The sequence below is a fragment of the Nyctereutes procyonoides genome, unplaced genomic scaffold (genome assembly GCF_905146905.1).
Source record: "Nyctereutes procyonoides isolate TBG_1078 unplaced genomic scaffold, NYPRO_anot_genome, whole genome shotgun sequence".
In the NCBI taxonomy this organism is placed as follows: Eukaryota; Metazoa; Chordata; class Mammalia; order Carnivora; family Canidae; genus Nyctereutes; species Nyctereutes procyonoides.
The window spans coordinates 51,054,236-51,076,100 of NW_026575046.1; the positions used below are offsets into that span (position 1 = coordinate 51,054,236).

Sequence of the window (21,865 nt, forward strand, 5' to 3'; positions counted from 1 at the left end):
GGCAAGTGAAATAAGAATAGCCATTGTCAATAGAAGGCATGTGGACCTCTAAGCAAACCTAGATTTAAATACTGTCACTTAATGAGTTAAATTTCCTAAAATAGTAAAATGGTGACAACACCCAACTGCAGAGGGGTGTTGCAAAAACTGAGTAAAGTGCTTATTACAGTACCAAGCCTAAGGAATATCTAATAATTAAAAATTTCTATTAAGACTTACTGAGTGTTTATAATACTGCTTAACACGGTGCTGAGCATTTTGCATGTTTTACCTTATCATACTTGATTTGTCTACTCTGCAAGATTTGTATAAACATGTTTGTGTAAACATGTTTCTATACATAAATAAGACAACAGAAAAACTCCTAAAAGGATACACACAAAAATGCTAATAGTGGTGAGTATCTCTTGGGAGAAAAATACAAATTTTTCTTTTCACCTACTTGCTTTTTCCAAAATTTTCTATGAATATCATTTAGTGAGGTGTATTTTTATGTTTTCAATCCCAAAATACATTAAAATACAATGAAAATAAAAAGCTGCTCACAGGTAATCTCCTACACAAGCCACTTCTTTTGGAGGTAAGAGCTAACAAAAGTTCTGTTTTCCCTGAAGAACGAGCATGTGCCCTGCTTTTCAGTAAGAATTGACTAATCCCTTCTTCACTTTGCCGTCAGGGGGCACAGCCAAAACTTTAGTTCAATCATTCAGTCAGGTTCTCATTTTTTGCATATTTCTATTTTAATTTCCCCAGTCTCGCCTTCCTATTCTTATCTGTCTTATTCTGATTTTGGATTTATTTATATTTTATTACTTTTCTCAGTGTTATATCATAAATGTAGTCTATAAATCCTTTGTATATTAAGGTGAGGTATACATACACACAAAATGAAGACTTTAAGGACTGCTATTGCCCATACACTTCTGGGCTGGGCATTTCATAGAATTCATGTTGCATTTCACAGAATTCTTGGTTAGGACATTAAATGACAGAATTAATTACAACCTCTAAATTTAATTTGAGATTTTTTTTTAATGCAAAACTGCAACATCTTCCAATATGAGCAACAATAACAACACAAATACCGTAACTTTTAAAGTCTTAGAAGTCCCATAAAGTCAGCTTTATTAAATGCTCAACTCGAAAAATTATATACATTTCTTTTTACTATAAAAAAATCTCCATCCCCATCTCACCCTTCCTCACTCACTCCCCCACTCAAGGTAGGTATTGTCCAAGCAGAAGCAAACCCAACAAAGTCTACCATATACCAAAAAGCAGAGAAGACAGGAGGTCCCCAGAGGATAATATATGCTGATGTTATCGTGCAGAGCCCTCCTGCAGGGGAAAGAATGGGAAAAGCTCACATAACAAGAAGGGAACTAGAATAGGGAAACTAACAAAGACTTGTATAATTTATACCAATTTACAAATACCTTAGGTGCCCACCAACTCCAAGAGAACAGACCAAACTAATACACAAAGGAAGGCCTCTGCCAGGGACCCCTCTCCCTGAGGTCCTCCTATCAGGAGTCATTAGGAAGCCCAAACAGCTTCACAGTTCCTGCTTCCCGACTGCTGTCATATTTGCCATCTTTGTCATCACAGGCAAACGCCAGCAGAGGCCTCTTGGGGTGCCAAGCCACGGTGAAAGTTGGAGACTCACACTGCACCTCCCATAGCTTGTCTCCTATAAAAATCAATATAGGGAAACCAATCAATATATTAATAATAAGAAACCATATTCATTCAGTACTTGCCTACATTAAATCCTTTAATCCATTTTTTAAAAGATTTTATTTATTTATTTGAGAAAGAGAGAGAGAGAGAGCATGAGCTGGGCAGGGGGGCAGAGGGAAAGAAAGAGACAGACACCCACTGAGCAGGGAGCTCGATGCAGGGCTCAATCCTAGGACCCTGAGATCATGACCTGAGCTGAAGGGAGACACTTAACCGACTGAGCCACCCAGGTACTCATCATTTAATCCACTTATTTTTTTTAATATATTTTTTATTTATTTATGATAGTCACAGAGAGAGAGAGAGGCAGAGACACAGGCAGAGGGGGAAGCAGGCTCCATGCACCGGGAGCCCGATGTGGGATTCGATCCCGGGTCTCCAGGATCGCGCCCTGGGCCAAAGGCAGGCGCCAAACCGCTGCGCCACCCAGGGATCCCCATTTAATCCACTTATTAACCCTGCAGGATAGGTACAATTATTATCCAATTTTATAGAGAATACTGAGGCACAGAGAGAGCACAAACCAGTAGGTGGCAGAGCAAGATCTGAATGTAGAGCCTATGGTCTAAACCTATTCTACACTCCCTGGGAAAACAGTAACAGCAGTTAATATTTGTTGAGCACCTCTTAAGAATCAGATGGATTATATTTTATTTTAATAAAGGATAAATACAATACAGCAAGGCAAGTAATGATTTTAAAACCCTTTTTACAGGGATGCCTATGTGGCTCAGCTGTTGAGTGTCTACCTTCAGCTCAGGGTGTGATCCCAGGGTCCCCGGATCAAGTCCCACATCGGGCTCCCTGCATGGGGCCTGCTTCTCCCTCTGCCTGTGTCTCTGCCTCTCTCTCTCTCTGTCTCTCATCAATAAATAAATAAAATCTTTTAAAAAAAACCCAAAAAACTCTTTTTACAGAAACAGGTGACTGAACAGTTAAGTCATACCTCAAGGAAGCAACAAAGTCAGCACATGAAGTCTGTTTCCAAAGCCACAGATCTTTCTGCTAAATCACAATGCTTTGCAAATCGATTTTTTCCCCAAAAAATGTCATTCTTCCTCCTCGTTGAAATTAAGTATGATTTTTCTTTTTTTTTTTTTAAGTATGATTTTTCTAAAGCCATTATTCCTTTAGTCCTGCTTTACATTTTTTTTTCAACTTTAGGGTTAAGATTAATGTAGTAAAACATTAACAATGTGGTGTTAACGATGCAGGATATATCAAATTATATACTTCAAACTAGACAACGATACAGTAAATAAATTATATTTCAATAAAGCTGTTTAAATATATATTTATATACATATGCACACATATATGTGTGTAGACAGAAAGAGAGATTCTTTCTGTTAAATAATCCAATTTCAGGGACAGTTAACCACTCTTCATGATGCTAGTATCTGGCAGTCTAGCTTTATGTCTGAGCAAATTTCTGTATTACACAAACATAAGAATTAGTTTCAGAGGGTGCTACTCCCCCTTTTACTCCTTTTTAGGCCTTTAACTCCATCATTTGAAAAATCATTTGGGATTGTTGACAATAAAGAAAGTTATACAGTTCAAGAAAGCCAGAGTAGACATAAAAAGGCCTTCTAAAACGTTTCCTAAATAACCATGTGGCTTCATAAACTTTAACATCTTGACAGTTTTATTGGAAAGTTTAATCTCTGAATGATAAACAAGGTGCTATCTGGGTGAGACTGACATTACTACTCCAGACCACTGAAGTTCTAAAAGACTCAGTGCAGTATATATGGTATGTGACTAAAAAGCTGAAAGTGGACTGTTAAAATACATGCTATCAGAAATAAAATTAATTCTTACTTTGTTTTACCTTTAACACTAAAAATACATAAGACACAAAATCTCAATATATGATTCCAATTATACATAGTATAGTGTGTGTATATACGCACACACAAAGATGTATAGATATCTATATATAAAATATCTTCACAGAGGGATCCCTGGGTGGCGCAGCGGTTTGGCGCCTGCCTTTGGCCCGGGGCGCGATCCTGGAGACCCGGGGCGCGATCCTGGAGACCCGGGATCGAATCCCACATCAGGCTCCCGGTGCATGGAGCCTGCTTCTCCCTCTGCCTGTGTCTCTGCATCTCTCTCTCTCTCTCTCTGCAACTATCATAAATAAAATAAAATAAAATAAAAATTTAAAAAAATATATCTTCATAGATATATAAATATCTATTTATTTAAATAGATATAAATATCTATATATTTAAAGAAGACTGGAAGGAAATATACTATGTTAGGAATTCACTATCTCCAAATTATGGACCTATGTGACTGTTAATTTCTTCTTTATATATTTGTCAGCATTTTCCAAATACTCTATTATGTGCACATATTATTCTTATTTTACAAACTAATATACAAAGACATGCTTATTGCATAAAATTCAAATAGTGCAAAGGCACAGAGCAGCACTGGGCAACAGAAACTTTTGTGATGGAAACATTCTACATCTGCACTATCCAATACAGAAATCACCAGCCACATGTGACTACTGAAGTCATTAAAATGAGCCTAGGGTGACTGAGGAACTGAATTTTTCATTTTATTTAATTGGTTTCAGTAATAGTAATTAAATCATAATTTAAATTAAAATTTATCTTCTTCTAGTCTTCTAAGTCTGAAATAAATTCTTTCAAAAGTCTTTCTACGAATTTAGCTTTAGTGTTTTTATCTAAATGGGAACATAATATGCATTGACTGGCTACTTGCTTTGCTCATTCAGTAAAATGCCTTACCAATCTTGCATTTCAGCACATATAGACCTATGTTTTTCTCTTGGAACACTGTAATATGTATGTATCACAACTTATTTAATTAGTCTATCATAATGAAAATTTAGACTATTTCCCTTTTATGTGTAAAACAGTGCTATAAATAAATTGTGCTTCCCTTTGATAATCATCTGACTTTTAATTTTTAGCCTAGGTTATAGAGAAAAAAAATTTTTAATGTTAAAAGTATTTGTCTGAACTACTTAGAAAAGTTAATACAGCCATCTGTGATATATTCCTGAAAGACTGATTATATGTGAACTAAATCATATTTTAGGGGCACCTGGATGGCTATGATAGTTAACAGCCAGCTCTTGATTTCAGCTCAGGTCATAATCTCAGGATCCTGAGATCGAGCCCCATGCTGGGCTCTGCACTCAGCAAGGAGTCTGCTTGAGGATTCTCTCCTTGTCCCTTGTCCCCTTCCCAAGCTTGTGTACTTTCTCTCTAAAATAAATAAATAAATCTTAAAAAATGAAAAATCAGGGGCACCTGGGTGGCTCAGTGAGTTAGGCATCTGCCTTCAGCTCAGGTCATGATCCCAGAATCCTGGGATCAAGCCCTTCATTGGGCTACCTGCTCAGCAGCAAGTCTGCTTCTCTCTCTTCCTCTGCTGCTCCTCCTGACTCACGTTCTCTTTCGCTCACGTGCACGCTGTCTCTCTCTCTCTCAAATAAATAAAGAAAATCTTTAAAAATAAATAAATAGGGATCCCTGGGTGGCGCAGCGGTTTGGTGCCTGCCTTTGGCCCAGGGTACGATCCTGGAGACCCGGGATCGAATCCCACGTCGGGCTCCCGGTGCATGGAGCCTGCTTCTCCCTCTGCCTATGTCTCTGCCTCTCTCTCTCTCTCTCTCTCTCATAAATAAATAAAAAATAAATAAATAAATAAAATAATAAAATAAATCATATTTTATATGTATTAGATGAGGTAGACAAACTTGCACAAAGATGACATGGGAGAATAGGCACATGCAACAACCCTTCTGTAAGTGGTTTGGTCCTTCACAAAATGTGAACACCTTGGACTCAGTCAGCAATCTCACTTCACTGGTTTACCCCAAAGGATGACCTAAAATGAAGTCCATGAAGAATATTTCTCACAGCACTATTTATAATGGTGCAAGGTGAGAAACCACCAAAGAGCTGGGCAAGTAAAGTATCTATAGGCAATACTGGCAGTTTAAGAATATACTGATATATTCAGTAGAAATCTAAAATGCATTAAATGTGGCAGTGGAACTCAGCCATCACCATGTTAAGAAGCTGTAATATTCTCAGGTGTGCCAGGCATAGCCTGGAGCAAGACACTATCCATACATCACACAACAAAGGTGACACAAAGGAGCTTTGTATCTTTTTTTTTTTTAAATTCTATTTATTTATTATGAGAGAGAGGCAGAGACACAGGCAGAGGGAGAAGCAGGCTCCACACAGGGAGCCCAACATGGTACTCGATCCCGGAACTCCAGGATCCCACCCCGGGCTGAAGGCGGCGCTAAACCGCTGAGCCACCAGGGCTACCCAGGAGCTTTGTATCTGAGTGGCTGGACAACACTCACCATAATGTTATCAACAGTAACATTTTTAAATTGTGGAATTTCAATTTTTTACTTTATTCTTTGATGTTTTATATACAGTTTAAATTCCTTTACTAAAGTATCATCTATTTCCAAAAACAATAAAGCTATATTACAAAATAAATTTGAGGGTAAAGCACAGAAGATGGCATCCTAAGCTCACCTCCTCCCACAGACACACTGAGGCAACAAAGTGCTGTCTACTGCATTAACTCTGAAAATGATCTGAAGACCATCAGAAGAGACCTTCCACAGCTAATCACAGAGAGAAGGCCACCCTGAAAGGGTAGAAAGGGTGGAGACATGGCCAGGAACCAAACTCCTGGTGCAAATAACCACAAACAGGAGTGCCATCACAAGCATGGAGGAGTGAAAGGATCAAATTCCACAAAGGGCAATCCTGGCCCTAAGAACCTACATTGGGAAGACAAGTTCCCATAATGTCTGGCTTTGAAAATCAGCAGGGCTTAACTCCAAGAGCTTTAGAAATCAGTGGGCTTAACTCCAGTCGAAATGGAGGGCAAAAGAGCCAGCACAATACTAAGTATCTCAGCCAGAGACAGCACTGAAGCAGCAGCTTGAAAAGCACCTAGGGTATACATGAAGGAGACGTACTAATTTTAGGGTGTGTGCAGAAGGGCAAACATGCAGATTTCTCCAGGTATAAAAAAAGTACTGGTGGGTGCCATTTTTCTTGCCCTCCCTGTGTCTAGATAGCTAGATGCTTGCAGAAGCCAATTCTAACACCCTCTACCTACCTTGTTAGCAACACATGCCATGCCCCAGTATTACCCTACCACCCATCCTATCCAACCCACTGGCCTTCGCAGGTATCCCTCCAAAGTGACTCCTGCTCTGGGGGACAAAGGAGATAACCCTACACGCCAGCTTGCCCACAGTTCCTACAGCTGGGCCTCTTAACAGGCTGCACAAAGATCAAGCCCTGCCCTTCTATGTACCTGCAGCTGTCGCAGAAGCTAATTACACACAGCTAGGCTGAATGCCAGCCTCACCCACAATTAAGCCCATAGCAGCTGCAGCCAGGCCTCTCAACAGCATGGGAGGAAGCAACCCTGCACAGTGCTCCTGCAACAGGCAAAGCAGGTCACTGCAGCCAGCTGGGCTGAGGGTCAGACCCACCCATCAGCATGCCCATAGCAATCACAGCTCAACCACAGCAGGCAGCAGGAGGGTGCACTCAGCCCACACAGGGGACAGCCCTAGTGTGCCTGGTTCTAGTGACCAACGCAGATAAGTCTACAGGGCACCACAGGGCCTCTTCTATGTATAGCCACAACTTTCAAGGTCAGGAGATATAGCTGACCTACCTAACACATAGAAATAAACACAGCCAGACAAAATGATGAGACTAAGGGATATGTCCCAAATGAAGAAACAAGACAAAATTACAGAGAAAGGACTAAACAAAATAGAGATAAATCATATGTCTAATAAAGAGTTCAAAGTAATGGTCCTAAAGATATTCAACTGGACTTGAGAAAACAGCTGATGAACACTTTAAGAATTTCAAGAGATAGAAAATGTAAAAAAGAGCCAGTCAGAGCTGAATACAGTAACTGAAATGAGAAATACACTAGAGGAAATCAACAGCAGGTTAGAAGATGCAGAAGAACGGATCAGAGATCTTGAAGACAGTAATAGAAACCAAATAAGATGAATAACAAAAAAGACCAAAGAATAATAAAAGAATAAGTGAAGGAACCTCTCCAATACCATCAAGCCTGATAACATGTACACTCTAGGAGTCCCAGAAGAAGAGAGAGGAAAGTGGACAGAAAATTTATTTGAAGAGATAACAGCTGAAAATATATCCTGAATCTAGGGAAGGAAACACATCTAGATCCAGGAAACAAAGAAAGCCCCAAACAAGATGAACCCAAAAAGGTTCACACCAAGGCACATAACAATTAAAATGGCAAAAATTAAAGATAAAGAGAGACTCTTAAAAGCTAAAGAAAAGCAAATAGTCACATGCAAGGGAAAACCCCTAAGGCTACAGACCAGAAGGGAGTAACATGAAATATTCAAAGAGCTGAAAGAAAAAAAACATACAGCCAAGAATACTCTACCTGGCAAGGCTATCACTCAGAGGTGAAATAGAGTTTCCCAAACCAAAGGGATTTCATCACCACTAAACCAGCCACACAAGAAATATTTAAGGGAATTCTTTAAGTGAAAAAGAAAAGGCCGTAATTGGAAGAAAATAATGAAAGGAAAAAAATTTCACTGGCAAAAGCAAACATATGATTAAAGGTAGTGGACTAATCACTTATGAAAGTTAAAACACAAAAGCAGTAAAGTCGGTTACGTCTATAAAAATTACTCAAGGGATACACAAAATAAAAAGATACATAATATGGTATACACATAAAATGTAGAGGGGGTAGCAAAAATTAAAAAATTCTGCTTCTTAGAATGTGTTCAAAATTAAGCAACCATCAATACAGACTGCTACACACATAGGATGTTATATATGACCCCTATGGTAACCACAAATCAAAAACCTATAATAGATATACAAAAAGCATTAAGAAAAGTAATCCAAACATAACATTAAAGAAAATCATCAAACCACAAGGGAAGGGTGATGGGCATTAAAGAGGGCACATGATATGATGAGCACTAGGTGTTACACTATATGTTGGCAAATTGAATTTAAATAAAGAAAAAACAATTAAAACCCCAAGGGAAGAGAGCAAGAGAAGGAACAGGGAAGAACTACAAAAACAACAGAAAACAGTGAACAAGGGCAGCCCCGGTGGTGCAGCAGTTTGGTGCCGCCTGCAGCCTGGGATGTGATTCTGGGGACCCAGGATCGAGTCCCACATCGGGCTCCCTGCATGGAGCCTGCTTCTCCCTCTGCTTGTGTCTCTGCCTCTCTCTCTGTGTGTCTATGAATAAATAAATAAAAAATCTTTAAAAAAAAAAAAAAGAAAAAGAAAACAGTGAACAAAATGGCAATAAATACATATCTATGAATAATTACATGTAAATTAACTGTGGTCCAATCAAGAGACGCAGATTGACTGAATGGCTGAAAAAACAAGACCCAACTATATGCTGCCTACAGGACTCACTTCAAACCTAAAGACACATACAGACTGAAAGTGAGGGGATGGAAAAAGATATTCTACACAGATGGAGCTGAATAAAAAAGCTGGGGTAAAAATATTTTTATCAGACAAAATATACTTTACAAAAAAGACTGTAGCAAGAGACAGAGAAAGGCATTAAATGATAAAGAAATCAATCCAAGAAGAGGATGTAACAATTTTAAGTATCTATGTACCTAACATAGGCACTAGGAACACCTAAATACATAAAGTAAATATTAAGTAAATATAAAAGAAACATAAAAGGATAAATTGACAGTAATACAATAGCAGGGGGCTTTAACACCACACTTACATCAATGGATAGATCATCCAGACAGAAAATCAACAAAGAAACAATAGCTTTGAATGTTACATTAAACCAGATGGACTTGACAGATACATACAGAACATTCCAACCAAAAACAGAATACACATTTTCTTTTTTTTTTCTTAAAGATTTTATTTATTTATTCATGAGAGACACACACACACACACACACAGAGAGAGAGAGAGAGAGAGAGAGAGGCAGAGACACAGGCAGAGGAAGAAGCAGGCTTCATGCAGAGAACCCGAAGAGGGACTCGATCCCAGGTCTCCAAGATCATGCCCTAGGCTGAAGGCGGCATTAAACCGCTGAGCCACCCGGGCTGCCCCACATTATTTTCAAGTGCACATGAAATATTCTCCAGGATGGATCATATATGGTAGACCACAAAACAAGTTTCAATGAATTTAAAAAGACTGAAATGTTATCAAGCATCTTTTCTGACCCACAGTGATATGAAACTAGAAATCAATTACAAAGAAAAAAAAACTGGAAAACACAGAAACACACAGAGGTTAAACAACATGCCACTGAACAACCAACACATCAATGAATACATTAAAGAGGAAATCAAAAAACCCATCAAGACAAATGAAAATGGAAACACAACAATCCAAAATCTTTAGGATGCAGCTAAAGTAGTTCTAACAAGAATGCTTATAGCAATACAGGCCAACCTCAAGAAACAAGAAAAATCCCAAATAAACAAATCAACCTTATACCTAAAGACACTACAAAAAGAACAAAGCCCAAAGTTAGTAGATGGAAGGAAATAAAAAGAATTAGAGCAGAAATAAATGGATACTAAAAAACATTAGAAAATATCCATGAAATCAAGAGCTGATTCTTTGAAAACATAAATTTGATAAACCATTACCAGACTCATCAAGAAGAGAGAGAACTCAAATAAATGAATTCAGAAATGAAAAATAATAACCGACACTACAAAAATACAAAGGGTTATATGAAAATACTATGAAAAATTATATCCAAATTGGACAACCTAAAAGGATGAATAAATTCCTATACACATACAATATTCTAAAACTGAATCAAGAAGAATGAGAGAATTTAAACAGACCAATTACTACAAATGAAACTCAACTGGTAATCAAAAAACTCCCAATAAACAAAAGTCCAGATGGATTCAGAGGTGAATTCTATGAAACATTTAAAGAGTTAATACCTATTCTTCTCAAACTATTCCAAAAAAAAAAAGGTGAGGAAAAACTTCCAAATTCATTCTATGAGCCCAGCATTATCCTGATACCAAAAACCAGGCAAACACACTACAAACCAAAAAAAACAAACAACTGCAGGCCAATATCCCTGGTGAACATAGATGCAAGAATCCTCAACAAAATATAGTAGCAAATCAAATTTAACAATACATTAAAAAGATCATACACCATGATCAAGTGGGATTTATTCCAGGGATGCAAGTATGATTCAATATTTGTAAATCAATCAATAAGAGAAAGGCAAAACCATATGGTCATCTCAATAGACACAAAAAACGTATTTGACAAAATAAGCATCCATTCTTGATAAAAAAATTCTCAACAAAATGGATTTAGAGGAAATATACTTCAACATAATAAAGACCATGTATGAAAAACCCACAGATAACATCATACTCAATGGTGAAAAACTGAAAGCTTTTCCCCTAAGATCAGGAGCAAGACAAGGATGCCCACTCTCACCATTTTTATTCAACACAGTCCTGGAAGTCCTGGCCACATCAATCAGACAAGAAAAAAAACCAAAGGCATCCAAATTGGTAAGGAAGAAGTAAAACTGTCAGTATTTGCAGATGCTATGATACTATATACCAAAAACCATAAAGATTCCACAAAACACTATTTGAATAAATGAATTCTGGGGCACCTGGGTGGCTCAGTTAAGTGTTTGCCTTTGGCTTAGGTCATGATCCCAGGGTCCTGGGACTGGGCCCTGGTCGGGCTCTCTGCTTAGCAGGAAACCTGCTTTTCCTTCTCAAACTCTGTGTCAAATAAATAAATAAAATATTTTTTAAAATAAATAAATTCAGCAAAGTTGCAGGAAACAAAACTAATACACAGAAATCTGTTGCATTTCTATACACAAAAATGATGTAATAGAAAAATTAATAAGAAAACAAACCCATTTACAATTACACCTAAAAGAAAAAATCTGGGAATACTTTTAACCATGGAGGGAAAAGACCTATACTCAGACATTGAAGAAAGAAGTTGGGATCCCTGGGTGGTGCAGCGGTTTGGCACCTGCCTTTGGCTCAGGGAGCGATCCTGGAGACCCAGGATCGAATCCCACGTCAGGCTCCCGGTGCATGGAGCCTGCTTCTCCCTCTGCCTGTGTCTCTGCCTCTCTCTCTCTCTCTGTGTGACTATCATAAATAAATAAAAAATTAAAAAAAAAAAGAAAGAAGTTGAAGATGTCACAAATAGAAAAATATACCATGCTCATGGACTGGAATAATTGTTAAAATGTTCACACCAACCAAAGCAATCCACAGATTCAATGTGTTCAAAATACCAACATTTTTCACAGAACCAGAATAATCCTATAATTTATATGAAATCACAAAAGACTCTGAATAGCCAAAGCAATCTTTGAGAAAGAACAAAACTGTAGGTATCACAATCCCAGTTTTTAAGATATACTACAAAGCTAGAGTAATCAAAACAGTATGGCACTGGCAAAAAAATAGACACATGATATATCAATGGAACAGGATAGAGAACCCAGAAATAAACCCACCCCTATATGACCATTAATTAATCTACAACAAAGGAGGCAAGAATATGCAATGGAGGGCAGCCCGGGTGGCTCAGCAGTTTAGCACCACCTTTGGCCCAGGGCCTGATCCTGGAGACCCGGGATCGAGTACCATGTCAGGTACCCTGCATGGAGCCTGCTTCTCCCTCTGCCTGTGTCTCTGCCTCTCTCTAGTGTCTCTCATGAATAAATAAATAAAATATTAAAAAAAAAAAGAATATGCAATGGAAAAAAGTTTCATCAACAAATGGTGCTGGGAAAACAGGACACCTACATGCAAAAAAATAAAATTGGACCACTTCTTACACCATACACAAAAATAAACTCAAAATAGATTAAAATGTGGGATCTGAAACCATAAAACACCTAAAAAACATAAGCAGCAACCTTTTGGACATCAGCCTTAGCAACATATTTATGGATATGTCTCCTCAAGCAAAGAGAAACAAAAGCAAAAATAAACTACTGGGATTACACCAAAATAAAAAGCTTTTGTGTAGCAAAGGAAACCATCAACAAAACAAAAAGACAACCTACTGAATGGGAGAAGATATTTCCAAATAATAAATCCAATAAAGGGTTAATATCCAAAATATATAAGATTTATATGCTCAACACCAAAAAAAAAAAAAAAAAAAAAAGGTAAGCTAATTAAAGAGTGTGGTGCCTGGGTGGCTTACTCGATTGAGAGTCCAACTTTCGATTTTGGCTCAGGTCATGATTTTAGGGTCCTGGGATCAAGCCCCACATTGGGCTCCATGCTTACCAGGGAGTCTACTGAGATTCTTTCCCTCTGCCCCTCCCTCCACACTCATGCTCTCTCTCTCAAATGGGTGAATGAATCTTTAAAAAAAAAGAGACATAATATCTGAAAAAACATTTTTTCCAAAGATATACAGATGACCAACAAACACATGAAAAGGTGCTCAGATCACTGATCATCAGAGAAACACACATCAAAATTACAATGAGATACCACCTCACACCCATGAAAATAGCTAGTATCAAAAAGATAATAAAAAACAAATGCTGAACTGGAGGGTATTATGCTGAGTGAAATAAGTCAATCAGAGAAGGACAATCATCATAAGGTTTCACTCATATGTGGAATATAAGAAATAGTGAAAGGGATTAAAGGGAAAGGAAGGGAACTGAATGGGAAAAATTAAAGAGGGAGACAAACCATGAGAGACTCCTAACTCTGGGAAACAAACAAAGGGTTGTAGAAGGGGAGGTGGCCGGGGGATGGGGTAACTGGGTGATGGGCACTCAGGAGAGCACTTGATGGGATGAGCATTGGGTGTTATACTATTTGCTGGCAAATCGAGCTTAAATAAAAACAAATGTAAAATTAAAAAAAAAATGTTGGTGAGGATATAAAGAAAAAAGAATCCTCATATGCTGCTGGTGGGAATGTAAATTGGTGCTGCCACTATGGAAAATGATACGAAGCCTTCTCAAGAAATCAAAAATAGAAATACTACAAAATCCAGTAATTCCACTACTGGGTGGGTAATTACCCAAAGAAAACAAAAACACTAATGCAAAAAGATATGTGCACCCCCACATTTATTGCAGCATTATTTACAATAGCCAAGATATAGAAACCACCTAAGTGCCCATGGATAGATGAATGGATAAAGAAAATGTGTAGATAGATAGATAGATAGATAGATAGATAGACATACACACACACACAGTAGAATATTAAACATAGAAAAAGAATGAAATCTTGCCATTTGCAAGAACATGGGTAGACCTAAGGAGTATTAAGCTAAGTGAAATAAATCAGACACAGAATACCGTATGATTTCACTTATACATGAAATCTAAAAAACAAAACAAGTAAATAAACAGAAACACATTCATAAATACAGAAAATTGTTGGGTGTCAGAGGGGAGAGGGTTTGGGTGATAGGTGAAATAGGTGAAGTGATCAAGAGGTACAACTTGCAGTTATAAAATAAGTCATAAAGTACAGCAAAAGGAATATAGTCAATAACGTTGTAATACTGTTGACAGTGACTACATTTGTTGTAATTAATGACTAATGCACTTAAGTGTCAAATCACTGTCGTACATGAAACTAATATAATACTATATGTCAAATATACTTTAATAATAAAAAAATTAATTAAAAATAAGTAAATCTGAGAAAATTCTCTGTAAAATGTATACTCTCCTCCCATTTTTCTATTTTCAAACTCTGTTGGTTGTTTTTAAAGCAAATTACATGTATTTTGGTAATTCCTAAAATTATTTTTAAAAATATGCATTTAAAAAAAATATATACATTTTTTTAAGTTCACATACAGGCAAAATATAGGGAAAAAGTATACCACAACACTAAAAGAGATTGTATTTAGAGGTGGGACTACAGGTGACACTTTATTCTTTCTCCTATTTTCCATATTTTAAAAATGTCATCATAATAGAGGAATTAACAGTTAATAAAATGCAAAATATTTTCCTAAATCACTTTCTTTCAGACCTGCCCCTTTCTCAACTCTTTGCTCCCTTATGCACCTGACTATAACAGTCATAATAAACAAGCCTGTCCTAAGAAGAAAATTCATTTATGCTAATGCAGATGTAGTAGTAATGTGAAGATGAAAACACATGATAGGAAAAGTCCTGATGGCTGCAGATGACAGAGAGAAGACTCATTACAGTAGTGAAGGTTTCAGTTACCTGTCTCTACTTCAGCAATGTCAATAAAATGATCTTCTGAAGCTGAGGCCAGCATTTTTCCATCGTGGCTAAAACTGAGGGTCCTCACAGGCCAATCCAGCCTAATAACAGAGGAGACAGAGGAGATGTTAGAATAACCCAGTAAGAGAAGGGCACAATTTCACCCAAAATGAAATCAAATTAATTTATCCAACAAGGAAAGTGCTGGCAGAACCACTTACCTGGAAAAGCACCGAACACACACCAACTCATCCACATCCCAGAGGCTGACCAAGGCATCTGCACTTCCTGTGGCAAAGTACTTCCCCATGGGGTCAAACTTGATACAGATGCAGTTGGAAGGATGGGCATTGATGGACTGCACAGGCTTCAGCTCTGGGTAGCTGAGAAATAAGACAGACCGCAATTAAACTAGGGGAGGGGACTATGGTCCTAAGATGACAACAGGAGATACTGAAGAAGAAATCAAAGACAACAGAACAAATATCAGACTGCAAGTAAAACAAAATTTCCTGGACTTAAAAAAAAAAAAATTAGATTATCCTCAGGCTTTTCTGACACTAAGACTTTATGACAAAAGAAGATGGGGATAATATATTTAAGATGTATAAGCAAGAAAATATGAATCAAAGATTTTCATGTACAGCAAAATTGACTACCAATTATAAAGAGCTCAAATACTAAGCAGCACAATTAAGTATCTATAAGTTTAGTAAGCATATAAGTTATAGTAAATATGAACTCAGGGAATACTGTCCATGAACCTTTCCTGAGGAATCTAAAGAATGAACTATGACAATCAAAATGACTAGAGACTTATCAGCATAAGACTGGTGATGAGTATTACATATACAGCCTCTTGTAGAAACTATATATGTAAAAGAAAAGCATAGTATATTGTAGCTCTATACTCTGACAATATATAGTATTAAGTATTTTTTTTTAATACAGAAGAATGAGGAAAGCAATGCAAAAAGCAAAATTTACTATTTTAAGTAATCACATTGGTGGCAGTAGTGGTAATAATGTTATTCTGAGATATCTCTACATATAACATCATAAATGTAAATAATGTGGGATATTCTATTTCTATAAATCCCTTGTTTCCCTGAGAACCAGAATACTCAAATACTCTGTTTGGAAGGAGTTATTTATAATATAGAAGATGTTTAGTAAAATTCCACTCATCTTGAATTTTTTTTTCTTTTCTTTTTTCTAAAGATTTCATTTATTTATTTATGAGAGACACAGAAAGAGAGGCAGAGACACAGGCAGAGGGAGAAGCAGAATCCCTGCAGGGAGCCTGACGCAGGACTCAATCCCAGGACCCCGGGATCACGACTGGAGCCAGAGGCAGATGCTCAACCACTGAGCCACGCCCCGTGTTCCTCACTCTTCTTGAATTTTAATTGAAGTCATCAATATAAATTCATAATGCACATATTTTATTTTTTTTTACAATATACACATATAATTCTTTGCTCTGTCCACTAGAAAGGTCTAGAAATAATGACCAAACCATGAGAATGAGAAATGCTTCCATAGCTCCAATATCATTTTCTCATAAAAAGAACCCAGCGATTCTTAGAGGAATTTCTGATTAAAGGTCTGAGGCAGAAAACATACAAGATGAACTCAGATATCCTGTCAGACCACAGAGCAACAACCTGAAGACTACTAGGATTATGTAAAAAAAAAAAAAAAATGACTCAGGAATCAACCTGAAGAGGCTCCCATTAGCTAAAGATGGGATAATTTGAGTTTCTATTAAGGATAATTACTCCAACAGATTGAAATACATCTATCATGCTTAAATACATGAGTTTATGAGTCTTAAAAATACAAACTAGCTCATCATTTTTGGAGGCAATAGAGAACTAATTCATTATCTGATGACAAAGGGAAAGAAGCATTTATCCCGCCTTTTCTAAGTAAACTATATTCTTAAGTAACCAAATAGTTGATAAGAAGAAGTATCTTATATTCCAACAAATAAATTAGCATACAAAATTAGTAAAATCGAAACTAGGAGAATCTCTGCAGGTTAACAGCCTAGTTTTCCAACAGCTATATTATAAATAAAAGAAGGATGAAGAGCAACTTGGTAGTTTAACAAACTTAAAAGACACTAATTTTTTTTAAACAGATGAAACCAGAGTATCTAGAAATGCATACTTGGTAGCTAAAACTATAAAGAAATACTATAAAAATCAAGATAGTGTTTCCTTTTGAGGAAAGAGAATTATGACTAGGAAAAATACATAGACAGATTTCTGGGATGGCCAGCAAATTACTATTTCTTGACCTGGATGGGGTTATACAGATAACAGTTCATTAAGGCATAAGTTGTTTTAAGTGGCTTTCTGTATATGTTTTATTTTCTAATAAAAAAGCTTTTAAAAAAAACTAAAGAATCCCCACTTGAATAAAATTCAAGTTGCTAAGCACAGAATTCCAGCCTTTTATAATCTGGTCCCAGATTATACTTCAACTTTATCTTCCCATTTTCAGGCCCTCTCTTCAGACACGTTATCATCCACCATTCCCAGCAAGTCTGACCTACCAACTACTTTCCATATAGAATACGCTCATTCACACCTGTTTTGTCCATTGTATGACTGCCTTGTGCTGATTCTTTAAATTCTACTCAACTTTCAAGGTCAAGCTCAGAAGCTGCCTCCTTCAATCCTCAACTCCCACAGTCAATCTAAGTTCCTTTCCTGGGATGCCACAGCAAACTCTCAGCCTCTCTTCAAGAACCTATTTTATAGGGATCCCTGGGTGGCGCAGCGGTTTAGCGCCTGCCTTTGGCCCAGGGCGCGATCCTGGAGGCCCAGGATCGAATCCCACGTCGGGCTCCCAGTGCATGGAGCCTGCTTCTCCCTCTGCCTGTGTCTCTGCCCCCCCCCCTCTCTCTCTCTGTGTGACTATCATAAATAAATAAAAATTAAAAAAAAAAAGAACCTATTTTACACTGCCTTGCATGGCCCATACAGAATAGCAGAAAGAATAGAGCCCACAGACCTGAATTTCAATTCCAACACTCCATTCATTTACAGAATATTTACTGAGATCCTAACTCTGTGTACCAGGTATTAAAGTAGGCACTAGGGATTCAATAGTAATATGTGGTCCCTACATTCATGGAATTTAGAGTCTAGTGGAATATATAGGTAAGTAAACATGTAATTATAATACAGAATGAGAAATGCTTCCAACAGGAAGTACATAAAATAAGCTTCTAACCTGGAAAGGTAAGAAACTGATGAAGATGGCTTCCCTGGAAAGAAAGTGATATTTACGGGTACAAATTAGCCATAATTCAAGGTGCACCTACTTCCAGTGCTCACTAGTTGACTAATGATTTAAACTCTCTGGATCCCAGATCCTCATCTGTCAAATAAGACTCATACTATCAACCGCATAATTTCTCTAAGGACTCAGTAAATATAAGGTGCCTGGCTCAAAGGTGCTCAACGGAGGTTAGGATTCTTTATTACCATGTGTCCTTTAAGCTCCTTCAGCACATCTAATTCATCTCTGTATCTAACACAGCACCCAGGGCAAAGATATGACAGTCCCTAAACTACAACCCCCTCACCTGAGGATGTTGATACAACCATTGCCATTTGTCAGGAAGAACATGTTATTGTCATTATTCCAGGAGATTTCATTTACTTCAAACTTGAACTGCTCTTCCGCCTTAGAACGGTGTGTCTTGGCATCAATAAAGGTCACCACATCATCCTTGTTGCCTACAGCTATGGTCTGCCCATCAGGACTCCAGCAGATATTTATATTCTCCCCTAGAAACCCAGATATAATCAGTAAGATATTGTTAGCCCAAAATCCTGCAGAAGTTTATTTTTTTTTAATCTGACAAAGACCAGAGCTATTATCTCCAAATTCCATTCACTAAGGTCCGAATCAATAGAAGGGAATGGGCAGCCCGGGTGCCGGGTGGCTTAGCAGTTTAGTGCCACCTTCAGCCCAGGGTGTGATCCTGGAGACCCCGGATCGAGTCCCACATCAGGCTCTCTGCATGGGGCCTGCTTCTCCCTCTGCCTGTGTCTCTGCCTCTCCTCTCTCTCTCTGTGTTTCTCATGAATGAATAAATAAGATCTTAAAAAAAATAAAATAGAAGGAATGACCACTTACTCACCAATTATGAGTCCAGAATATTCATCTACAAATTTCCCCCTGTGGGTCCTCACTATAATTCTCTAAAGAACACTTTATTATCTCCATTCTACATATGAAGATATGGAAGATATGAGAGATGAGCCAAACTGTCAAAGCAGTGAAATAAAAGAGCCAAGATCTAAGTTAGATTTGACTCCAATGCCTCTGATTCTTTTTTTATTTAAGATTTACTTATTTATTCATGAGAGACACAGAGAGAGAGGCAGAGACATAGGCAGAGGGAGAAGCAGGCTCCCTCCCAGGACCCCGGGATCACAACCCAAGCCAAAGGCAAATGCCCAACCACTGAGCCACCCAGGCGTCCCCAAAGCCTCTGCTTCTCAGACCAGCATTCCCCAAACTCTGGTCATTTATATGCCACTTTCACAATTTTGTTCTATCCACGTTAACAGCTATATTTCTTTATTCAAGATTTTTCTTAAAATTAACTTAAAAAATTTTTAAATAAATTTAGTTTCCATTTAGTAATAAATTTTATGGGCTAGTTCTTTTTTCCTGGTAGGCATTAAAATAAACACACAGCCGACTTTTAATGTTCATCCACATACCACCTAAATCATTCATGCATCACCAGTTGTCTACTTGGAGAAAGCACTGTAACATTCCACCTCCACAGACAAGACTTGTCAACAAAGCCCAATGGCCCGCAGTGAACACATCGATTAAAAATTTCATCAACTTTATCAATTCTATGATGCATATATTTTCACACTTAATTCTTTACAACGTATCTTAAAATGCATCAAGATGCATCTCAAAAGTTTTGGTGGATCATGGTTATCTAGAAACTTTTCTTTCTTAACACATAAAACATCGGTACACCTTATAATCTGTGACATGTTAGTCGATAAAATATAAGTGGCCTCAAGGTTTATAAGATAATACCTGGTAGAGAATAGATTCTACAAATGTACTGCACAACCCCCAGGTCATTTTCTCCCAGACCTCCAAAACTATTCATTCCAAGATCAGTCATTCTAGGCTAGCAGGAGTTTCCCAAATTCTCCATACATCTGCACATGCAGCTCCCTCCTAGAGCTGCCGCTCACTCCTCACTCACCCACTGGACCCCGGACCACTAAACCCCTATTAGCTATTCTAAGAGTTTGCTCAAATTTTGTGAGATCTTGCTTGTCTCCACAGGCAGACTAAACACTTCCATTCTAGATATCCATCTTGTAGACATCTCTAGTGTAACATGAACCATATTAGGGTTTTAGGCCCTAGGAGCTGGAGATTGTCATATTCAGCCCAGGATGTCCTATACCTAACACAAAGCCAAACACAGAGAAGATATTCAGGAAATGCTTGTTGACTTAAATTACTAAAAGTAGCTCATCTTCCTATTGCCCTCTCTCTGAAGAGTCACCTTTAGTGTTCACAGTGGCAATGCATTTTGTAGTCCTCACATCCCAGATGCGAATGGTTTTGTCTCCCGACGCGGTGACAAAGAGGTCAGGATTACTTGGATGCCAACAAAGCTGGTCCACACTATCCCCATGTCCCCGATAATTGTTTTCTTTGACCTGAAAGAACAGAATCCAAATGTCACCTTAACCTTACACTTAAGTACCTGCCTCCACATGTAACTTCTCAGCTTTATTTAAACCAAGGCACCTTATGTCTAACAAAGACAATTTAAAAGAAACCAGTCCTTCCAAGTTCCTTCCCCAAAATTCTTCCCAATATCCCCTTCTCTTCCTTTCCAATCATTCTGAATTGTTCTGAGGTTTGGATTCCACGTGAACGCCCTTACTCTTTTGCCTTCCCTGGACTTCCTCCTTCTTTCTGGTTCTCCACACTTACTCTACCACCGACGTCCCCGATTTTCTTGCTCACTCCCACAGGAAGCCCTATTATTTTCAAAGGGGCCCACCACACCCTCATGGGGACCCCACCACCACCACAGACCCTAGCCACTCCTCACCACCACACAACTCCTTCCATCACTCTCACACACCCTCACCTCACTCCAGTCCCGTCCACCAACAGTCTTCATCCTGTCCTAGCCTCCACTCCCCGCTCATCTTCACAGCTCCTTTACTGCCACACTCCCTCGCACCCTCACCTCCCTTTTACCACCACCATCTTCCTCTCCACCACACCACCCCCCCCCCAGATCCCCAAGCACCACTCTGGTCACTCCAGCACTCTACCGTGCACTACATATCCCCCTTAGCCCCACACCCCCCCTCTCCCCTCTCCTCCACCCCCCTTTCCACTGCCACTCTCGCCCTCAACACCACACCTCGCTCTACCACAGCCCCTCTCTCTCTGGCCTGGACCGGTCAGCTTACCAACCGGTCCTTCTCCAGTAGGAAAACGCTGGCCGTCTTGTCGAAAGACCCCGAGGCCAGGCGACGCCCGTCGCAGCTCCAGGCCACCGAGTGCACCTTGGCGCTGTGTGCAGGGAATTCGCGCGTCTTGCTGTGGCCGCGGAACAGCTCCTGCATTCCCAGCACGTAGCGTGTTGGGCCACTGCTCACTGAGCACCAGGGAGCCATTGAGCCAGGACCACTCTGGCCCAGCGCCGAGGGCCCCATGGCCGCCGCAGGGACCGCCATGGCGAGCTCCCAGTAGCCCGCGTCGCTACCGCCGCTTCGGTGCACTCAGGCCTGCCGCCGCCG

General features: G+C 38.7%; 1 protein-coding gene across 1 annotated transcript; it reads right to left on the reverse strand.

Annotated features, from left to right (window-relative positions):
- Window positions 1–1,012: 1,012 nt before the first annotated feature.
- THOC3 (THO complex subunit 3) lies at window positions 1,013–21,865 on the reverse strand. The gene is made up of 6 exons (XM_055325870.1): window positions 21,536–21,865; window positions 20,608–20,764; window positions 18,637–18,841; window positions 15,257–15,418; window positions 15,036–15,136; window positions 1,013–1,690 (listed from the first exon to the last, which is right to left on the reverse strand). The coding sequence occupies exons 1-6, from the start codon at window positions 21,800–21,802 to the stop codon at window positions 1,527–1,529; spliced, it is 1,056 nt and encodes a 351-aa protein (XP_055181845.1). The 5' UTR covers window positions 21,803–21,865; the 3' UTR covers window positions 1,013–1,526.